Here is a 19,122-nt window from a genome sequence, read left to right as displayed (position 1 = left end):
CACCGTGAGGAGCCCGCAGGCCAATCAGTTCATTCCCACCACCGTTTCTCGGTGGTGCGAGTGTACAAGAGTTGGCTGGCCGTGTCTAGGAGGCGTGCCCTGCTAACACAGCAATGCGCTCAACTGGATCTCCTGAAAACGCGCCCCTTGGGTTAGGCTGGGCTTCTAAGTGGTACCTGCTTAATGACATCTGCCAGGTAGGGGAGGGGCGGGGACCATAACAGGAGAGGCTAGTCAGAGGTTCTTTCGCGACCACTCTGTGTCTGAATCCTGTTTCTTCTTTTTCTCAGTTACGGGTGTATGAGGGGCTGGCCACACGCAGGCCATTCATCACACAACCAAACAGGTGTGCGTGTTTATGGGGACGTTACGCCGGGCCAGATGGGAGAGGCTCGAGCTGCGTGGCGAACGGCACACGAGGTAAAGCGACCTCTGCTCTCCTCTAGAAAACATCCCCTTCCAGATGTTGTTAAGCAGTACAGTGCTGCTCAGGGAGGAGGAAGAAGCCGGTGCAGATAGCCAAAAACAGCTCAGGGGGCTTCACTCTCCAGCTTTTCCATTAGGAACTTCAATTTTGGCTTCATGTCTTTGCTTTGGAGCTTTCCAGAGCTTCCTCAGCCTAAGTGGGGTGACGGCAGCCAGGCTGGGATCAGTTCTCTTCCCGCCTTGCTGCTCAGCCCTCCCTGCCACCCCGGGGCTGGGCGTCTGGGAGCTGCTGAGAGCCAGCAGGAGCCCTCAGTGTGGCCAGAGCATGGCCGACACCCAGGGGCCGGCGCCCAGCTCCGCAGCCTCCACGGTGCCCTGACCCTGTGTGGCTACATGGCCACTCTGAGATTCTATAGGCCAAAGCATTGGGGGCTCCTCCCAGGGGTTTTTAAAGACAGACATAAAACACCAAGTTGATTTCTGGCCATGGTGCTGTTGAAAATAATAACTGTCCCAATGATCACTGATCAGTGAGCCATATTTAAAGGGAAAGCCCATTCAGTAATGCTCACCACGCTGCTGTCCAACCATCTCAATTTTTCGTAGGACACTTGCAAACCCCACAGCTGACAGACCAGTGCTTCGGGATTCTACCCACCCCTTCTAAAAAGTTTTACTCTGTGACAGGGGTCAGTAGACTTTTTTCCCATAAAAGGTCAGGCCTTATGTGTCTCTTGTAACTACTCAGCACCGCTGTCTTAGCGTGAAAGCAGTCACAGGTGCAGGTGAGGGGCTGAGCACGGCTGTGTCCCTAGGAAGTTACCCGTGCTGAAACGTGAACTTCATCTAATTATCGCATGTCACAAAATACTGTTGTTTGGATTTCTTCTTCGTGACCTTTCTCAGAGCTCACGGGATGTACAAAGCAGGTCCTAGTTTGCCAGTCCTGCTGTGTGTCTGCAACACAAACACTTTTTTTATATAAAATGGCATCTCCTGATGTCCCAATGCCATGCGTGCTGCTGGACCAGCAGCCTTATAGAGGCAGGACTGTGAATGAGTTTGAACTTTTTTGAACCCTGTAAGTCTTGGCATGAAGAAAACCTTTCATACACAGCCATCCCTCGGTAGCTGTGGGGGACCGGTGCCAAGATCCCCTCAAGGACACCGAAATCCTTGGATGCTCAAGTTCCTTATATAAAATGGTATGTCTGCATACAACCTAGGAAATTCTCCCACACGCTTTAAACCCTCTCTACATCACTTACAGTAGCCCCAACACAAACGCTGCGCAGAGAGCTGTCAGACGGCATCGCTTAGGGAATACCGACAGGGAAATGTCTGTGCATCAGATGCGAGTTAAGAAAATATTTTCCATTCATAGTTGGTAGAAACCCATGAAGAATGCAGAGGCCCAGGATGCAGAGGCCCACTGTGAATGTGTGCTGAATTAAATGGAATGAGTGTCAAGTCTCTAAGCAGAGGACGTCACGGAGGGGGATGACCAAAATCTGCCAGGGTCAGAGGAGTGGGCTCTGGCTCCGTCTCCTCTGCTTGGCATCCCGTCCTGCCTTTCCCAGGGATGCTCAGGCCGGTGGGCACTCCGCCTCAGAGACACAGCCCCAGGGGCCTTACCACGGTCTGGAAGCAGGAGTGCAGCTGCGTCAGGAACGGGGGCTTGTCAAGCAGGGCCAGGACCCGCTTCTCCACCATGGTGCACTCCACATCGTCGTCCTGAATCACCACGTCCTTCTTCAGGATTTTGATGGCGTACAGTTCTTCTGTTCCCTTCCTGTCAGCAAGCATCACCTGGGAACAGACCGAGAGCAATCTGAACAGGGGAGGGAGATCAGCCAGTTCAGGCAAATCTGGAATGTGTGACAGAATATGCTTAGTAGATTTCGCTATGGTGTTGCAGCGTCCCCTAAAGGGCCCGCGTGTAAATGCTTAGTCCCAGGTACTTTTGAGAAATGGTGGAACCTTGAGGAAGGTGGGGCCTTGTGAAGGTCCTTAGGTTTCGGGGAGCATGACACGCCCTTGAAGGGATCTGTGAGACTCCGGTTTCATCATTTTTTTTTCCTCTTAGTTTCCTGACTGACAAGGCAAGGAGCTTGAATTCCTGCCATGTTGTGCTGCCTCATCAGAGACCAAAGCAATGGGGCCACTCAATCATGGACTGGAACTTGAGCTAAAAATAAACCTTTTCTCTTTATAAATTGACTGCCTCAAGTATTTCATTATAGTGGTAGAAAATGAATACAAACTTTACATACAAAATTTGAAATATTGTGAATCACCACAAATTAGATTCCTCCAGAACTTGTATAACGTCTAAACTATCGAGATTGTACTATATAGCTATTGTTACCCCGGGGGTGCTATTTTGGTTACTAAAAGGAATATTCGTTCACATTCTCTACAAGGATTAGTCTGAATTCATGCAAGTTTTCAGAATCATCCTTAGGGTAAATGCGATTTACCTTTATCACCTTACAATTCAGGAACTCAGACAAAATGGCAGGATAGAAATCAGTTCCTGGAGCAGTCATGAGACTTGGAACCAGTGAGGCCAAATTAAGGAACGCAGGCTGACGGCTGCACCACCCCATATGATCCCGCGTTTAATTTTTAGTTGTGCAAATTATTCGACCAACGTTTTGGAACATCCTCTCTGTTCTGAACAGGTGACACATACGAACCTGCTGTTAGCATTCTGGACACAGTTGTTTTTAATCACGAGAAGTAGGAAGCATTTGAGGAATATGCCCAGGAACCAGCGAGATCTAAAGGGTATTCTGGAAACCTCAGGGAGGGCAAGACTGACCCACCATTCTCTGCCCAAGCCCCTCCACTTCTTACCTTCCCAAAACTCCCCTTCCCCAGCACCATGAGGAAATTGAAGTCGGTGAGTTTCACTCTGTCAAGGTTGTTGGAAGGTTGTTTCCGGTCTTCAGAAGGACTGATCACCTTGTTACCCGCAGGGCCGAGCTTGGCTTTCTAAACGACAGGCACAGACACAAAAGACCATTGGTCATTTTTTCCAAGGAAAGAGTGACAGAGAACAGCACAGGGGACCATGTTTGATGCCTGCGGGGAGGTGGGAGGTGGAAAAGGGAGAGAAAAGGCCTCTGAGCACAGGACGTGGCTTCCGCCAGTGCAGGCGGCATGGGGGCAGAACGTCGCCCTTCCCTATCTCAACTCTGCACGCCGCTAACCCAGAGTCGAGTCGTGGGAATCAGCCAAAGACCCATCGGTTCTAATCCTGGGATGTGAAAGTCAGCTTTGGGGAAGATGGTGTGTTAAGACTATGGATATGTAAAGGAAATACACCGTGGCTGACGTTTTCCTCGCCTGTACATTTTTTAATTTAAAATTTATCTGTATAAAGGAAATTTGTACCCAGGCAAAGAGGGAGAAGAAAGTCCCCTGGAGAGACATGATGGAAGTGGCAAGGAACAAGGATGGCTTACTGCTACTGTCAGAGGCACAGCAAGAAGAACAGGCTTTTTGTTCTTTTTTTTTTTTTTTTTACAGACTGCATTTTGAGTCACTGTATACAAATAGGGTTTCTATGGTTGTGCACGATGCAGATTCATACCATTCGTGTAATCATACACGTACATAGGGTAATGATGTCTGGCTCATTCCACCATCTTTCATACCCCCACCCCTCCCCCATCTCATTTCCCTCTATGCAATCCAAAGTTCCTCCATTCTTCTCTTACCTCTTACTTCCCCCACCCCCAATATGTATCATCATCCACTTATCAGGGAAAACATTCGGCCTTTGGTTTTTTGGGATTGGCTTATTTCACTTAGCATGATATTCTCCATTTCTATCCATTTATCTGCAAATGCCATTATATTCTTCTTCTTTATGGCTGAATAATATTCCATTGTGTATATACACCACAGTTTCTTTATTCATTCATCTGTTGAAGGGCATCTAGGTTGGTACCACTATCTAGCTATTGTGAATTGAGCTGCTATAAACATTGATGTGGCTGCATCACTGTATTATGCTGATTTTAAGTCCTTTGGGTATAAACCGTGAGGAGTGGGATAACTGGGTCAAATGGTGGTTCTGTTCCAAGCTTTCTGAGGAATCTCCATACTGCTTTCCAGAGTGATTGCACCAATTTGCAACTCCACCAGCAATGTACGAGTGTGACTTTTTCCCCCACATCCATGCCATTTGTTCACTTTTTAAAAGTTAAGAGTTAAGCTCATGAACATAAATGCGGGTGTGCACGGGAATCTGGTTTCACATGAAACACATGGTGGTAAATGATGTTCCAGCAACGGAAGGAGGTTTGTGCACAAGATTCCCCACATGAGGGCCCTGGGGGAGCCACACCCGTGACTCTCATGGAAAGTCCCCATGTCCATGGGGGACACCAAGAGGGCTCAGAAGAAAAGGGGAGATGAGTGGGACCCTGTAGGTGTGAACGTGCTAACAGTTGGCAAGGAGCCCCCAGAGAAACAAAGCCAGCCCAGATGGGTGTAGAATCCACCCCCAACCAGGCTCTGCTGATGAGGGAGCTGGTTATGGGACACACCAGCTGCTGACGGATCCTGCCAGGATCCTGCAGGCTGGCTGACCCTGCACAGACACAGCCCTGATTCCAAGGACGAGGACTCTTGCTTTAGATCCATCCTTCCTGAGAGCACATCCTCCTGCCCTTGTGGCAGCCCTGACTAAGTGTGGCTTTGCTCTCCGGGGACAGCTGTCAGGTGTCACTGGCGTCTATACCTTCATGGTGAGGTTGACCAAGAAGATGGCAAAAACCAGGTGCAGTGCTGCATGCCTGTAATCCCAGTGGTTTGGGAGGATAAGAGTAGGCTCGCAAGTTCAAAGCCAGCCTCAGCAGCTTAACAAGGTCCTATGCAACTTAGCAAGACCCTGTCTCAAATACAAAATTATAAGGGCTGGGGATGTGGCTCAGTGGTTAAGCGCCCCTGGGTTCATTCCTTGGTACCAAAAAGAAGGGGAAAAAAAGGATGGCAGCAAAGGCGATCAAGCAGGCATTTGAGAAGGGCTTTCCTATGGACTGATGCATCAGAGAGACTGGTCCTTAGCTCTAGGGGAAAATGTGGAATTTGCACTTTTCTTCTTTGGCAGCAGAGAAGGCTAGGAATCACCACGCTGCCTCTTGGAGCACCAGCCTCCCTTGCTGCACAGTTAGAGGAGCCACCGTGCATGGAGCCGTTGCTTAGCAGAGAGACCCCCTCGGCCGTCTCTGGATTACTGTCCCTAACACGGGGCTTGGCACAGAATATACAGGCAACACTTGGGTTGAATGAATAAAGAGAGGAAACCTCAGCGTCTCTACCAGATGCTGTGCTACTGGGCGACGCTCTTCCCTGATGGAGGCAACTCATCTGTGCAGGACGGAGTCCCTCGGCTGGAGGATCTGCTCTCGAGAACTGAGCACACACACTAAAGCTGGCAGAGGTGGCCCAGGCGTTTCTGCTTCAAGCCTAAAGGTCTTGACTATGCTGTGCTTGTTGGGCAACAGAGTCTGCTGAAGCAGGCTGGCAACAGATGGACAGAAGCAGCGGACCCGTTCGTTTAAAGCGCACAGGTGCATGGGACTCTACAAAATGTGAGACTCAAAGAGGGTCAGAGGCTTGAGGCTGAAACTCTCTTTTCTGAGACCCCATGTGCTCTGCCTCTATTGGGAGTGCATGGGGGGAAACAGGTGTGAACTGGGGGCCACCCGAAACACCGAAGGCTGTCATAACAAAACATGAACCACAATGGCACATGATGGCCTCCCCCAATGGCAGAGGGTAGAAGGAATCTTAAGGAAGACTTGTGAGAAGGAGCCAGAATTCACCATCAGGTTTCACTGGGGACCCCTCAACCGAGGGACCAGCCCAAGCCTCCGGATATCAGTCCATCATGATTCCAAGCTGAGAATCTTTCTGGTCTGGGTCTAAATCTGAAAGAATCATCAGGAAGTCCACCTTTGAGATGGGCATACCGCCCATGCCACTCCTCAGCTCTTCTGATTTAGAAAAAAAAATGTTATGAACGATTTCATTTTCTCAGGGACTTCATAAGAACATCTAAAAAAACACCAACTGCAATTATGATTTGTGGATCTGAGGTGCTTGACACACGTAAGAACATTTTCACCCGGGGAAAGCTGCTGTTCAAACTACGTAGGAGGGTTTCCGGCTTCCACCTGGTTATGGTGTAGCTGGGAGGTGCCCACGTGTGAGACAAGGCAAGCAGGTTTAGAGGTGAAGTGACTGGGTTAGAAAAGGTTTAACCTAATCCGTGCATTAATCCCGATGGGGATTAACTTGGTGGTAACTGCAGGCAGGGAGGACGTGGCAGGAGGAGGTGAGTCCCTGGGGTATATATTCCTTCCCCTTTTCCACACACATAATCTTCCACCATGATGTTCTGAGTCACCTTGAGCCCTGAGGAGTGGAGCCTGTCTTGTATGGACTGAGACTTCTGAAACTGTGAGTCCCAAATAAACTTTCCTCCTCGAATTGTACTTGTCAGGTTTTGATCACAGAAGTGAAAAATCTGACTAAAACACACCTGTGGTGGTGGCGGGGGTGGGGCTGGAGCCAGCTGCTCCGGACTCACTGGTGTTCCTAAAGAGCCATGTGGTCATGGAATATGGGCTGATGCAGGTGACCGGTCTCCAAATTAGACACGGGGCTTTTGTTGGGCCATGACATAGTGGCTTCGTGAGTTCTGCGCTGTGACTTTGGTCTATTTACAGGTACAAGATATGGCTGAAGGGAGGTAGAGACAAACCATGTTTTTTTTTGTTTTGTTTTTTGCATTCCAGAAGTTCTGAGCCTAACTTCAGTAAGATCTTGGACTCAATCTGAAAAGCCATGGATTTTGAAGGAACAACCACGAAGGAGCCTCTTGGTCCCAGGAGGTGAAGATAGATAGACAGGAGGAGGCCCTGAAGGGCACATTCCACTGTCCTTTCTCTTCAGCCAGAAGCAGTGTTGAGCTTTCTGTGTCTGATAGAGCAGGCAGGAAAGAGAGAGGCCAGCAAGTGGGTCTGGAGCAGGCCAGGCTGGCCACGCAAGTGGCATTCATGCCCAGGGGGCTGGATTCTCAGTGGCTCGGCCCAGAGGGTGAGAGTGGGTATCTCCCCCACCCTGAGCCAGCCCTGAGGTAACAGCGGCATCTTCACACAGTGGTCCCCATCCAGAGTGAACATCCCCCTTGGCTTCCCTCTAGAGCACCCTGAGTGGCTCCACACTGCCACCTGCAGGCCATGCTGTTGAAGGACATGGAGCCACTTCAACAGCAACTCTTCTGCTACGGTGTCTGACCAACTTCCCGCAAGCTCTACTCCCAATCCTGGGTCCAGCAAACAATGGGGCAGAAGGAGACCATCAGTGGATACCTATAGGTGTCACTGATGAGGGGGAAGGCTGGGGGCCACCATGCAGGACTCCTAGGCAGGTCGCAGACCAGGGCTGGGGACCAGATGCCATGAACTGCTTTGTCCTCCAGTCCATGGGTGGCACCTCCTTTGCCTGGCCAATGATTCTGCTGTTTCCCCTGCCCCTGCCTGGCTGCCTTCTCTCCACCCTTTAGGGCTCAACTGCCACTTCCCTAGGAAACCCGTTCCCTGAAGACAAACTGGTGCTCTCCCTTATGAGTCCCTGGGCTTTTCCTCAATAGCATGTGGCCCCTGGCAAACCTTTGTGGAGACATGGGTTCATTATCTCTTGCAGTCACCCTGGGTCTCACCCAGTCTACCTTCAGATTACATCCCCAGTGTCCCTCCTCTCACAGCCCCATCCCCATGCACTGCGGTGTTGGCCACCTGGCTGGCCTCCCTGGTCCACCCCGCCCTGCAGGCTATTCACTAGAGGCAATCTGCTAAGGGGTCTGGGGGCCTGTCCCGAGCTTGTTTCTCTGACTTCCTGTTCGACAGAGGACAGAGCTCAAGTCCTCTAGGATGGTCGGAGGGGTGGATTCCCACTCTTGGCCTAAGGCCGGCCTCTCCTCAGCCTCTGTCCCAGCCATACCACCTCCCTGACATTCTGCCTTGGTCTTGGCCTTGCCCTCGTCTCTTCTGAAAGCTCAAAGCCACCAGTTCAGAGTGGCCTTCCACTGACCCCCCCACACACCATTACTTGCTGCTCCCTCCTGCTGCCTGTTCCTTCCTAGAGCTCGTCACCTGACTGCCTCAGACGTCACACGGGAGGTTTAGTTCATCCCCCCAATCCAGCTCCAGGGCCTTCCTCAGTCTTCCTAGGAATTTCCCACCCGTGGCAGACACTGTGCCCCACCCCACAAGCCCTGAGCTGCACCGTGTGGACACCTGAGGCTCCTGCAAGTAGCCTGAAGGCCCTCCGGTCACTGCCCCTTCCACCTACCACAGGCTGAAGTGTGTCCCCACTGCTCACGGACTAAGCGGCCATTGCCCAGTGGTCACCAGCTTAGTGGCACACCCTTAGCGGGCTTCCCCTGCTTCCCTGGGTCCATGTCCCTTGTCCCCACCAGTGTCTCTGGGGATCTCTTCCAAATGAACCTGCTCTTAACTTCCATGGCTGAGCCAGCTTTTGGGGAACCTCGACAAACACATCCACCTTCTTCACAGACTTAGGGATCTGCCTTCCTCACTAGACTGCTCCTGAAGGCAAGGAGCACACCCTCCTGGACTTGGAGTCTTTAGAACAAGTACTACCCTGGACACAGAGGGACGATCCCCAGGATCCCTCATTCATTCATTCGCATGCTCACATGTTCATTAAGTGCAGGGCTGATGGAATCTGCAGAGGCCGGCAGGTAGCCAGACTAGTTGCTCAGATGACAAACTTTAATACCAAAGAGCAGATAATTCCAAAGAGCAGGTAGTGTCGCCTGGGCTCTGTAAGCTTTGGGACATGCACACATAATCTCAGCTCTTTCCACTGAGCCATGAGCAATCGCTGCTCCTACTGGGACAGCTGCAGAGAAGTGCTTCCAGGGCATTCCTGCCCCCAGGGAGGTCGGCACACAGTGCCCTCACCAGAGGCCAGGTTGGCGGGTTAGCTAGGCCAGCAGGCCTGAAGACTTTCCCTGAGGGATGTTCCCCGAGGAGACCCGCTCACCCGAGGAGGCCCAGCTGGGATCTCTGGCTGAAAAGCAGCACTGAGCCCCTTGGTGACCCACTTTTTCTCTTAGCTTTTGAACAGGTCTGTTTGGCAACCGGCCTCCCAGCAGGATGGGGCCCTGCCCAGGCTTGCACCTTGTGGACACGACCCTAGCTGTCCCGGCTGTCATTCAGACCTCACCAGGAGTGTGAGCAAAATCAACATGTGTCTCAGGATAAAGCTGAAGCCAACGGCCTGATGCAGAGTCCAGAGAACCAGAGGCGGCACAAGGAGAAGCATGTGGACATCCTTTAGGACAGCGGCAGGGCCAGGGCCTGGCAGAGGGGGACGCCCGGCTGCAGGAGGGCAAGTGGGAATTCAAACGGCAGAGTCTGAAAAGCAGATGTGTCCTAAAGGTGGACACCCGGAGAAGGGCACCGGCGTGGGCTGCCGACCTGAGCAGACCTTGGCTGTACCCCAAATCTCACTCGATTCCGCCTTACGTCAAGAAGGTGGAGGAGGATGGGCTCTGAGCGCAGCAGCAGGAGACCCAGGGCTGGGGGCTCCTCCACCCCCGCGGCGGTGGGGCTCCCTCTAGGTCTGAGGATGTCTGTGACGCTCTTTAGAGAACTGGAGCTCAGAGGGCAGCAGGTGAGAGCTCAAGGTCTGCACCCCGACTTCACCAGGCACAAGGTGGGGTGATTCTCAGGTGTCCCCACCAGGCTCCTAGGATGAGCGGGTGACTGGTCCAGGGCCTGGTCCCCCGCAAGTGCTTCACGCAGAGTGCCTTCACGACTTCCCCTCCCCCCTTGTTCTTTTCAGGAAGGGCCAGCGGAGCCCAGGCACAGAGCTCTTCGCCCTTGTTCAATGTGGGTCCTTGCGTGAGACTTTAGAATCTTCTCTTACTGATTCCACAAATACCTGTGTGTCCAACGTGACCCAGACAAGGTGCCCCCGAAGCCCATCTGTTACCTCACACATCACCACAGGTCACAGCTGGGCCAACTCAAGGGCCAGAAACCCTGTGCTATGGTTTGAACATGGTTCGTCTCCACCAAAACTCATGATGCAACGTAATGACGAGTGTAATAGCGTCGAGAGGTGGTGGGGTGCTGGGTTGTGGGGACAGAGAGCTCAGGAAAGGATCAAGGCTTTCCTCCCAGGAACGGCTAAGCTGTTGTGGGGCTCAGCCCCTTCTCTTTCTTTCTCTACTAGGTGCTGGGGATCAAATCCAGGACCCCATGCATGCTAAGCACGTGCTCTTCCTCTGAGCTACACTCTCATCCCCCTTTTCCCTTTTAGCATGTGCCCCTTGCTCTTCCATTTTCCACCATGAGTTGAAGCAGTGTGAAGCCCTCACCAGAAGCCAAGCAGGTACAGGCATCATGCTCTTGGATCTAAATAAACCTCTTTTCTTCACAAATTATCTACTCTGAGGTGTTCTGTTACAGCCACTGAAAAAGAAGAAACCTGTGGTCGAGAGTGATGTGTGAGGTTACAGATGGGTTTTGTGGGTGCTCATACCCAGTTGGGAGTCTCATGGGCTCCCACACTCTTGGCATGGGGGGATGGGTCTTGGCTCCAGTCATTTGCCCTGATTTCCCACGTACTTAATGCAGCCCTAAGAAGCTAGGCTAGGACTGGTAAAGGAAAAGACCTTAGCTTATGAAAATGGTATGGAGACTATTTTCAAAGGAAGTAAAAATGGAAACAACAGATGTATAATGTTGTAAAACAGAATAAAGTGACTCTAAATGCTGACGCCTTAGCATGCTTTTAAAAAATTACACTAAAGCACAGCACGTTTTACTGCCTGTGACTAAACAACTCAGAATGCAGGAGTTTTAGGTTCCACCAAAGACGGTACCTCAGCATTTGGTCACATCTGGCTTCGGGATGCTACTTGGATCATGAGGCTGTGAGACGCAGGAGGGGTGCCTCCAGGTTAGGGAATTAACTAGTAACCAACTCCTGATGCATCTCGTTTCGTACTACTGAAATACTCCTGAAAAGTCGTAACGGTTTGCCGCCACTGACAGTTTTCATAGCCCAAACTCTGTGGCGGCTTCTGTGAAGCAAATCACACCAAATGAGTCTGCACAACTCTTGCAGGCTGGCTTGAAACACGGTCTACATGTATATAAAACGGGTGCCCCAGGAGCCCTGTGGGTGTCACAAGAGGGGCTCCCCAAGCTTGGCTCACCGTTCTGGAGTTTTTGAGTTAAAATCAAGAGGAGGCCGTGCCAAGCCACTTGCGTTCCTTATCTATGGCGGCCTGGATGGTGGGAGACGCTTGTTTTCCATGAGGATAAATGGCCGGCAGCCACGGAACTGGGGCCCAGGGTGACGGCAGTGTCTAACAGCTTCATACCGTGGTTGTGCTGCGGTGTTGGACTTCGTATAATGAACGTGTACTAGCTTTGGTATGCGGGGAGACAAACAGACCAAAGAGACCCAGGGGAAGCTGCCGTCAGTGACTGCTGGCCTCTTGCAGGGCAGCCTTCTGTCTTGGAATTCTGACAAGAGGGCCTGACTTCCCTCCAGTGTAAATCCAAGTGCAAAGACCCACCAGCAGTAAGAACGCAGATTGGAAACGGAGGGCAGGTCTCCCACTGGGTCTGATTTCTTCTCGCAGGGCCTTTGGGCGATGCTCTGCAGAGTGGGGTGACGTCTCACCACGCCACACTTCCAATGTGTTCACTCGCTGATCTTGTGAGTGTGTCTTGTGAGTATCTCCCAGCATTACTGAAAACATGGCTCTGATGAATACATTTATCAGAGGTGTTTGCTGTGCATGGAGAGATGAACTTCACAACAATGGGAGATTCTTCCTACTTCTAAGATTCCAAGGGTGGATGGGCCAACAGTGAGCAACCAGAGGAACAAATAAATTACTGTGGTTTTCTCCTATAATTATTTTTGGGGGAGGTAGGGTAAAAATGTTCTGGGTTCAGGGTTTATCTGAACAACCCTGCCAAAACAAAACTCTGGTGTTTCCGTGCTACTCCACCAACCAGGGTATGGTCAACAGCTGTATCTGTGTTACGCAGAGCTAAGGCCCTCGGCAGAGCATCAAGCTGGAGAGTTAAGAGTGATTGAGTGTTGCAGAAGAAGAAAGCCATGAGGGACCTGGAAGGGATTTCCAGAGAGACCATTAACCAAGGAGGTGTGTTAACACCATGAGCCATGACATCTGACATCTATTCCTTGCTACTCAGTAACCAGGCAACCGGTTAAAATGATGCTACTTAATGGGCATTACAGCCTCCCAGGTAGACAGCTGGAGTCAGTGAGCTGCTCACCATTCTCTGGCTAAATGCATTTTCATCTTCTGGGAGAGGGCACACCAAGCACACTGCCACCAGAGGACCTCTGCATTTCCTGCCTTCTCTGATCCAGATGGGTACAGTCCTGTCCCTGCTCCAGTGATGCACTAACCCGAGGACCCCCCACGCCCCCTGCTGTGGTCTGTGTCCCCTCCCAGGCTTCTTGCTGCCTATTTCACTTTTCTCCACTTGTTTGCCATCCTTCTCCCTGCACTGGAAGAGCACAGGGGCCCTGGCCGGTCCATCCACTGCTCTATCCATCCCCAGGGTCCAGGAGGCACCTGGGGTGTGGCAGGCCTCCAGCACTCTCAGAATCAGTGACTGGGTGGATGGGGAAGGCACCTGCTTTCCATATAACATTTTGCAAAAGGCAGAGTTACTGCTTTGAAACAATTTCTATGAGGCAGCTTCTTATTATAAAGTAATCCATGTTCATTTTTGAAAATTTAACAGTCATAGGTGAAAAAAAAGGAAAACACTGACAGAGAAAAATTTAAGTATGCATAAGTTTAGCACCTAGACAGCCATTGTTAACATGTTGGTATCCTTCTAAACCTTGCTTTTCATGCTTTCTTATTTGACACACAGAGAATTATATTGTTTGAAACCTGCATGATTTTAGTGACTGCCTAAGACCTCACCATGTGGTTCTAGCGACCACTTGCCTGTTATTGGATACCTGGGTTATTCCAATTTTCATTAACACGCAGGTGAACAGTTTTTAGTTGGAACCTGTAGGCTGAATTCACTGCTTTCTTCCTCTATCAAGGCTCAGCAAACTTGTTCTATTAATACTGTTGGGCTTGTAGACCAAATGCTGTCTTTGTGGTAACTATCAACTCTATTGTTTTTGTGCAAAAGTTACATACATGAATGTGTGGTCAAGTGCCAACAAAACGTTCCCAGAAATAGGGAGCAGCCAGGCCTGGGCTGTGGGCCGTAGAGTTGCTCCCACTTACCCTACGTCATGCAATTTCTCAAATCATCTTCAATCTCAGTGAGACTAAAATAAATAAAATGACTACTCCTTGCTAACCCATCAAAACAGGAACAATTAAGGACCTTGAATACACCTGAATCCAATTACTACTCATTCTCTTCCATGATTCTTGATATGCATGATGACTAGTACAGGAAAATAAAGCCTTTTTTTTTTTTTTAAACCAACCAAACAGGGTAGTATTTGTTCAGCAAGCCAAAATTTAAGGGACACATATTAAGCCATTTTCTTAATGAGAAATATTTCTATGGACACAGCCACTTAGACTATTGCTACTGTTAAAATGAATGTACAGGAAGCCAGCAGGCCTGTTGTCATGACAACTGAGCCATACTCCAACAATAAGTGTGAGACCCCGGACCTATAAGCACTTACACCTGATGTGAAAAATGCAAAGCACTTGGCTTTCTTCCTACCAAGGATCATACGCTCCTAGTATCCTGATGGGCCATTTTCCTTACAGCCAACCTGTTGTTTCTCCATGTCCCAGATTAGTCCATTGACGACTGCCATGTCTGCAAGGCTGGCTCCTCTTGAAGGGAGACTCCTTGTCTCACCTAAGCATGCCCTGAACAGCTGTTGCCCTTAGTTCTTCCCAGTTGCTAAGAGTCCAGGAGTCTCTTTTGAAGATCCCGCCCCCCGCCCCAAAATTACCCTGAGTTGTTCCACCTGCAAAAATATGATTTTCCTCCCACCAGGGGGCTGATGGCATACCCACACCTTACAGGAAGGCCTCGTGTGAGCAGGTATGGCTGTGACATACATTTTGATTGCTTTTTTTTGAGATCTGTTATTTCCCTGCCAGTAATACTCCCTTTAGGGATTAACACCACACTGGATGTCTGAGTCAGCTGGAGCAGAGCCGGGAGTCACACGAACTTGCAGGTGCTATGCAAGCAAACGATTCTTCAGACTGCCCACAGTGTTGCCTAGAAGCAGGGAATTCTTCTCTGCTACTGGGAAAGCAAAGCAGATGAAATGGGCTGGGGCCCTGGGCAAGAGGAACCTTCCAGACCCAGAGGAGCCCTTGACTGCTTGCCTTTCCAGCAGCTTGACGATTCCCCCAAATCAAGGAGCCACTGGGAGCACAGAGTGATGACTTTATCACCATGTCCATTATAAAGTGGAGGTCCAGGTGGCAGCTCATTGCTATCTTCAATGTGGATTGTAGGGAATTTTTCATTTGCAATTCTTTACTGCCCTCTAGTGGTGGTTATTTTGGGGAGAGGCTCCATCTTGACTGGGATGTTTTTTAAAGCAGAAATACATCTAAAGTTAAGTGCTACAGGGCTACACAAATGAGACACAAATTATATTTTCTCAGCTGCACCTTTACAGAGATGAGTGAAACTGCTAATGTGAGAAAAGCCTTTGCAAAAAGGTCAGTAGAGCTTCAGAGTGGGAACTGGTGCCGGAAGTGGGCGGGGGAATCCCCTGGCACTTTATTTCTAGAAAATAACAGCACCCCAGGAGTTCTAGACCTCCCCGAGTCTCCCGACTCCTCCCAAGCCATTGGCTGGGTCCAGACTCTGCAAGTCATAGATACAAGAAGTAGGCAGGAGGGAAAAGGGGTGGTGAGGGCTGCCAGGGTGGCCAAGAGGGCCACTGTGTCTTAGAAGGAGAAGCAAAGAAAAATCTGGAAAATAATGAGAAATGATGCCAGTCACCAGGCAGGATTCAATGAAGAAGCTACTGCAGGGAAATCCAATTGGAGCTAAAGGAACGCAGGACGCCGGCTCCCTGAAGTCAATAAAAACCAGCCAGGCCGTCACCACTGCGCAGCAGCAGAAAAAAGATGAGCCAGGCAACCCAGCCCTGAGCAAAAGGCTCTGGAGCCTGCATCCTCAGAGAGGTGGTATATATATATAAATTTTAAAGATCCTGTCCCCAATATGTAGGATATATTTGCTCAACCTTTCAATTTAAATTCTTTGCAAAATGTCTAATTGATAGGAGCAAACATTTTGAAAGTAGAGCCAACTGTGATTAAATTTGACACACAATTCCCCAAAACTCCTGATTTCATCCAGTCTTCATGGAGCATTTTTAAACCACACTAGGTTTTTTTTTTTTTTTTTTTTTTTTTTTTTTTTTTTTTTTTTTTTTAAATCAGGGACCTACTTAAAGCTCTGAGGAACACCTGCTTCCATGCTGGGCAGCTGTGCTGCTCTGGGTTCTTTGCTGGGCTCTCCATGGCAGAGCTCCAGCAGAAGCTTGGGGTACTCATTGGTGGCAAGTGTGGGAGCTGGAGTCCACCAGGTGGTGACTGGAATGCCAGGTCATGGTATTTTAACTTCTCCAAGGCCTCAGTTTTCTCATCTGTGAAATGGACCAAAACTCCTTCATCCTACACACATGGGTGATCTGCTTCCTGTAGTGACAGGGTCTGATCAGGGCTCAGTGGCTGGTAGCAGCTGCCACTGAGAAGTCTGGTCACAGCCATCAGATGCTGCAAGGAGGGAGCATCGGAAAAGAGTCCTTTTCCAGGAAGGGGCAGAGGAGGAGATGATACCAGGGGCCATGGCTGTGCAGTGCACAGGGGTTTGCTGTCAGCCAGTCTCTAGGACAGGAGGGGACTATGGGAGGAGCTTTGGGGGAGGGAGTCTAAGGGTAAGATAGGGACCCTTCCCATCTCTGTCCATGGCACAGGCCTGGTGGGGCCTTAGGAGCTGCTGGGGTCAGGGGTATTTTTGCTTTCCACATGGCCCTTATGCCCTTGTGCCCTGGCCCTCCAGGTCTGGAGACCTGGGGGTGTGGAAGGCTCAGCTATAGTTCATGAGGGTGCATTCTCCCACAGGAAGCAGTGGAGGGGAAGCGGCTGAGATGCAGTAGCCTCAAGGGCAGAGGGCCTAGATTTGGGGAGGAAAGTTGTGTAGACAGACGGGTTCACTAATATACAAGATGCTCCTAGCATCTCCCAGATGCAACTGGTGGACCTTGGAAGTAGAGGGGGGTTTTATGTTAATAGGTTAGAAGGAGTCAGTGAAATCTAAGTTAATACAATTACTATGACCTCCATGGGTACCCACGGGGTGCTGGCACCTGAGGCAAGTGGATTTAAAGGAACACTCTAATAAGAAATGAGACTGTGGCAATGAGACCCACAGGGAGCCGTCAGTTCTGGGTAAATTCCCACCCATGGCAGCCAAAGGTGAGTCACAGAGAGGAGGACCCATAATGAAAGACATGGGAAACACCAGTGTTTGCCCACCTGGGGTCTTCCGGGCTGGGGCCCGTGAGCAGCTGAGGAAGAGCCCAAAACAGAGTTTGCATTAATTAAGCAAGTGTCACTTGGCTAACACACCCTGGCACCTCTGCTGGGGAAGAAAGAGCTGTAGGTCTTAACTCCTGGGGCTGGGAAGCAGCAAGGATCCTGACCACAGTGAGCATGTAACCTAGCCAGGCCCTAAAAGTTCCAGGCAGTTTTTATAGTTATTCATTTAATCTTCCCAACCACCCTGAGGTTGGTGCTTTTTATCATTTCCATCCTGAAATAGGAGAACCTGAGGTGAGAGGGTGACCTGTGTGGCGAGCTGGGTTGGAACCAAGGCCACTGGCACCTACCCACTACCCTGGGCTGCCCACTGGGATGACAAGGTGACAGGGGAGCTGCCCAGCAGGTGCAGGGAGAGGGAAGTCCTTTCAGAGATGGGGAAGCCCCTCCCAGAACTGGGAGGAGCCACAGCCTGACTGCATGGAGGGCGGGGTACCCAGGAAGGTCACAGACTTGCCCTAATCCTTCCTTCCGTTTTCTCTTTATTTTCCTCTTCAGTCACATCTGTTTTATACCAGCATTTAACTTTTCTACATGTTGTGAAATACAGTTCTATAATTTGTCTGTTCTTTCTCCCTGGAATAACAAGAAACTTTAACATAATAACAGGGATGAACAAGCATTGCTCAGTCATGTCGTATCACATGGACAAAAGAGGTTGAGGTCACATTTTGGGTGTTTGGGCCAGTGAGTTCATTTCACCTGCACAGAGGGGTCTGGGCAGGTCAGGGTGTAAGATGACAGGCAATGGATTTGTCTGTAAACAGAAATGCTCTCTGCCTCTTTGAATGCCCTAGAGCTACCCATCTCCTCTGAGAATTTGGGCTGGTTTTACTCTGGGTGAAGGAGTTGTACAGTGGCTCTGTGTGAGCTTCTCCAAAGCAAATGTGCAGCATGGCAAGACAGATTTAAAACCCAGACAGGAGGAAGCATCAAGAGAATTCTCCAAAGGCAGATGTGCTCCCCCATGATGCTCACCACATTCTGCAGGACTTGTGTGATTTCAAGATATACACACACTTCCTTTCCCACTTCCAAATTCTCTGGGTCACTGATCTCCTGGAGGGTCCCTCAAGGGACACATTTGTAGTTCTAGAGATGACAAACTCTAAAAACATTACCTATTACTTTCCTTATCTATTTTATTTCCTTCCTTTCTTCCTTTGTTTGATGTGATACTGGGAATTGAACCCAGGATCTTGTGCATGTTAGGCAAGTGCTCTATCACCAAGTTACATCTCCAGTTTTTTGAGACAGAGCCACTGGGCAAGGCTGGCCTCAAACATGTGATCCTTCTGCCTCAGCCTCCTGAGTAGCTGGGATTACAGATGTGTGCTACCCTTCCTGGCTATTAGATGCTCTCTTTAAGACACTATCTTTAAAAGAGAGTATTATATGTTGAGTGAGTCTAGCTTGGAGAAGAGGGTAGGATTTTTCCTTTTACTAATTCTTCACCCAAGTGTTTGACTATTTACATTTTCCAGTTTGTTCCAGTACAAATGTACTGGTACAATGTGGGGCTGGTGTTAGTGGTGAATGAAGGCAATGCATTGAGAGTTCCAGGTCCCCTGAAGAGAGAGGTACAATTAGAAATGACCATAATAGATCTGGTTTGAAAAATAATTTACATGCAATTTGCAAAATTCCATCAGCTAATCTGAGGATAGAATGGTTGATGAGGTGATGACAATTAACTGAGTTGGGAAAAAATTTAAAAATGAGAAAACATGAAATACAATGAGAAGCATTAAGCCAGGAATTAAAAACATCAGGACAACTGGATGATTTCCGTCTGTGATGTGTTACATACACCCTCCCTACAAACCTGCTCATGTAGTGAAGTGTACCATATTGATTGCATGCTAATGTAAATGCATGCTATTTAAAATTGGAAATGAGTCTTAACTGATATGTGACTAAAATACCTCTATTAGCAGAAAGTAAAATGAATTGTCAATTTAAAGATGCACTCTTTTCTGTTCATTTGATGCTTTTAAGAGTTGAACGTATCATTGATCTCTGGT

At 49.6% G+C, this 19,122-nt stretch overlaps 1 protein-coding gene across 3 annotated transcripts in view; it reads right to left on the bottom strand.

Annotated features, from left to right (window-relative positions):
• PRKCA (protein kinase C alpha) overlaps positions 1-19,122 on the bottom strand; it is a 399,537-nt gene that overhangs the window by 55,184 nt on the left and 325,231 nt on the right. For all 3 annotated transcript variants that reach the window (XM_079131599.1, XM_079131600.1, XM_079131601.1), the window contains 2 exons: positions 3,286-3,423; positions 2,062-2,235 (listed from right to left, as the gene is read on the bottom strand). In XM_079131599.1, coding sequence (XP_078987725.1) covers positions 2,062-2,235; positions 3,286-3,423 — 312 coding nt within the window. The remainder of the gene's footprint in view (positions 1-2,061; positions 2,236-3,285; positions 3,424-19,122) is intronic.

This window comes from Sciurus vulgaris (genome assembly GCF_902686455.1).
Source record: "Sciurus vulgaris genome assembly, chromosome: 3".
Taxonomy (NCBI): domain Eukaryota; kingdom Metazoa; phylum Chordata; class Mammalia; order Rodentia; family Sciuridae; genus Sciurus; species Sciurus vulgaris.
This window is presented reverse-complemented; position numbering and strand designations above follow the sequence as displayed.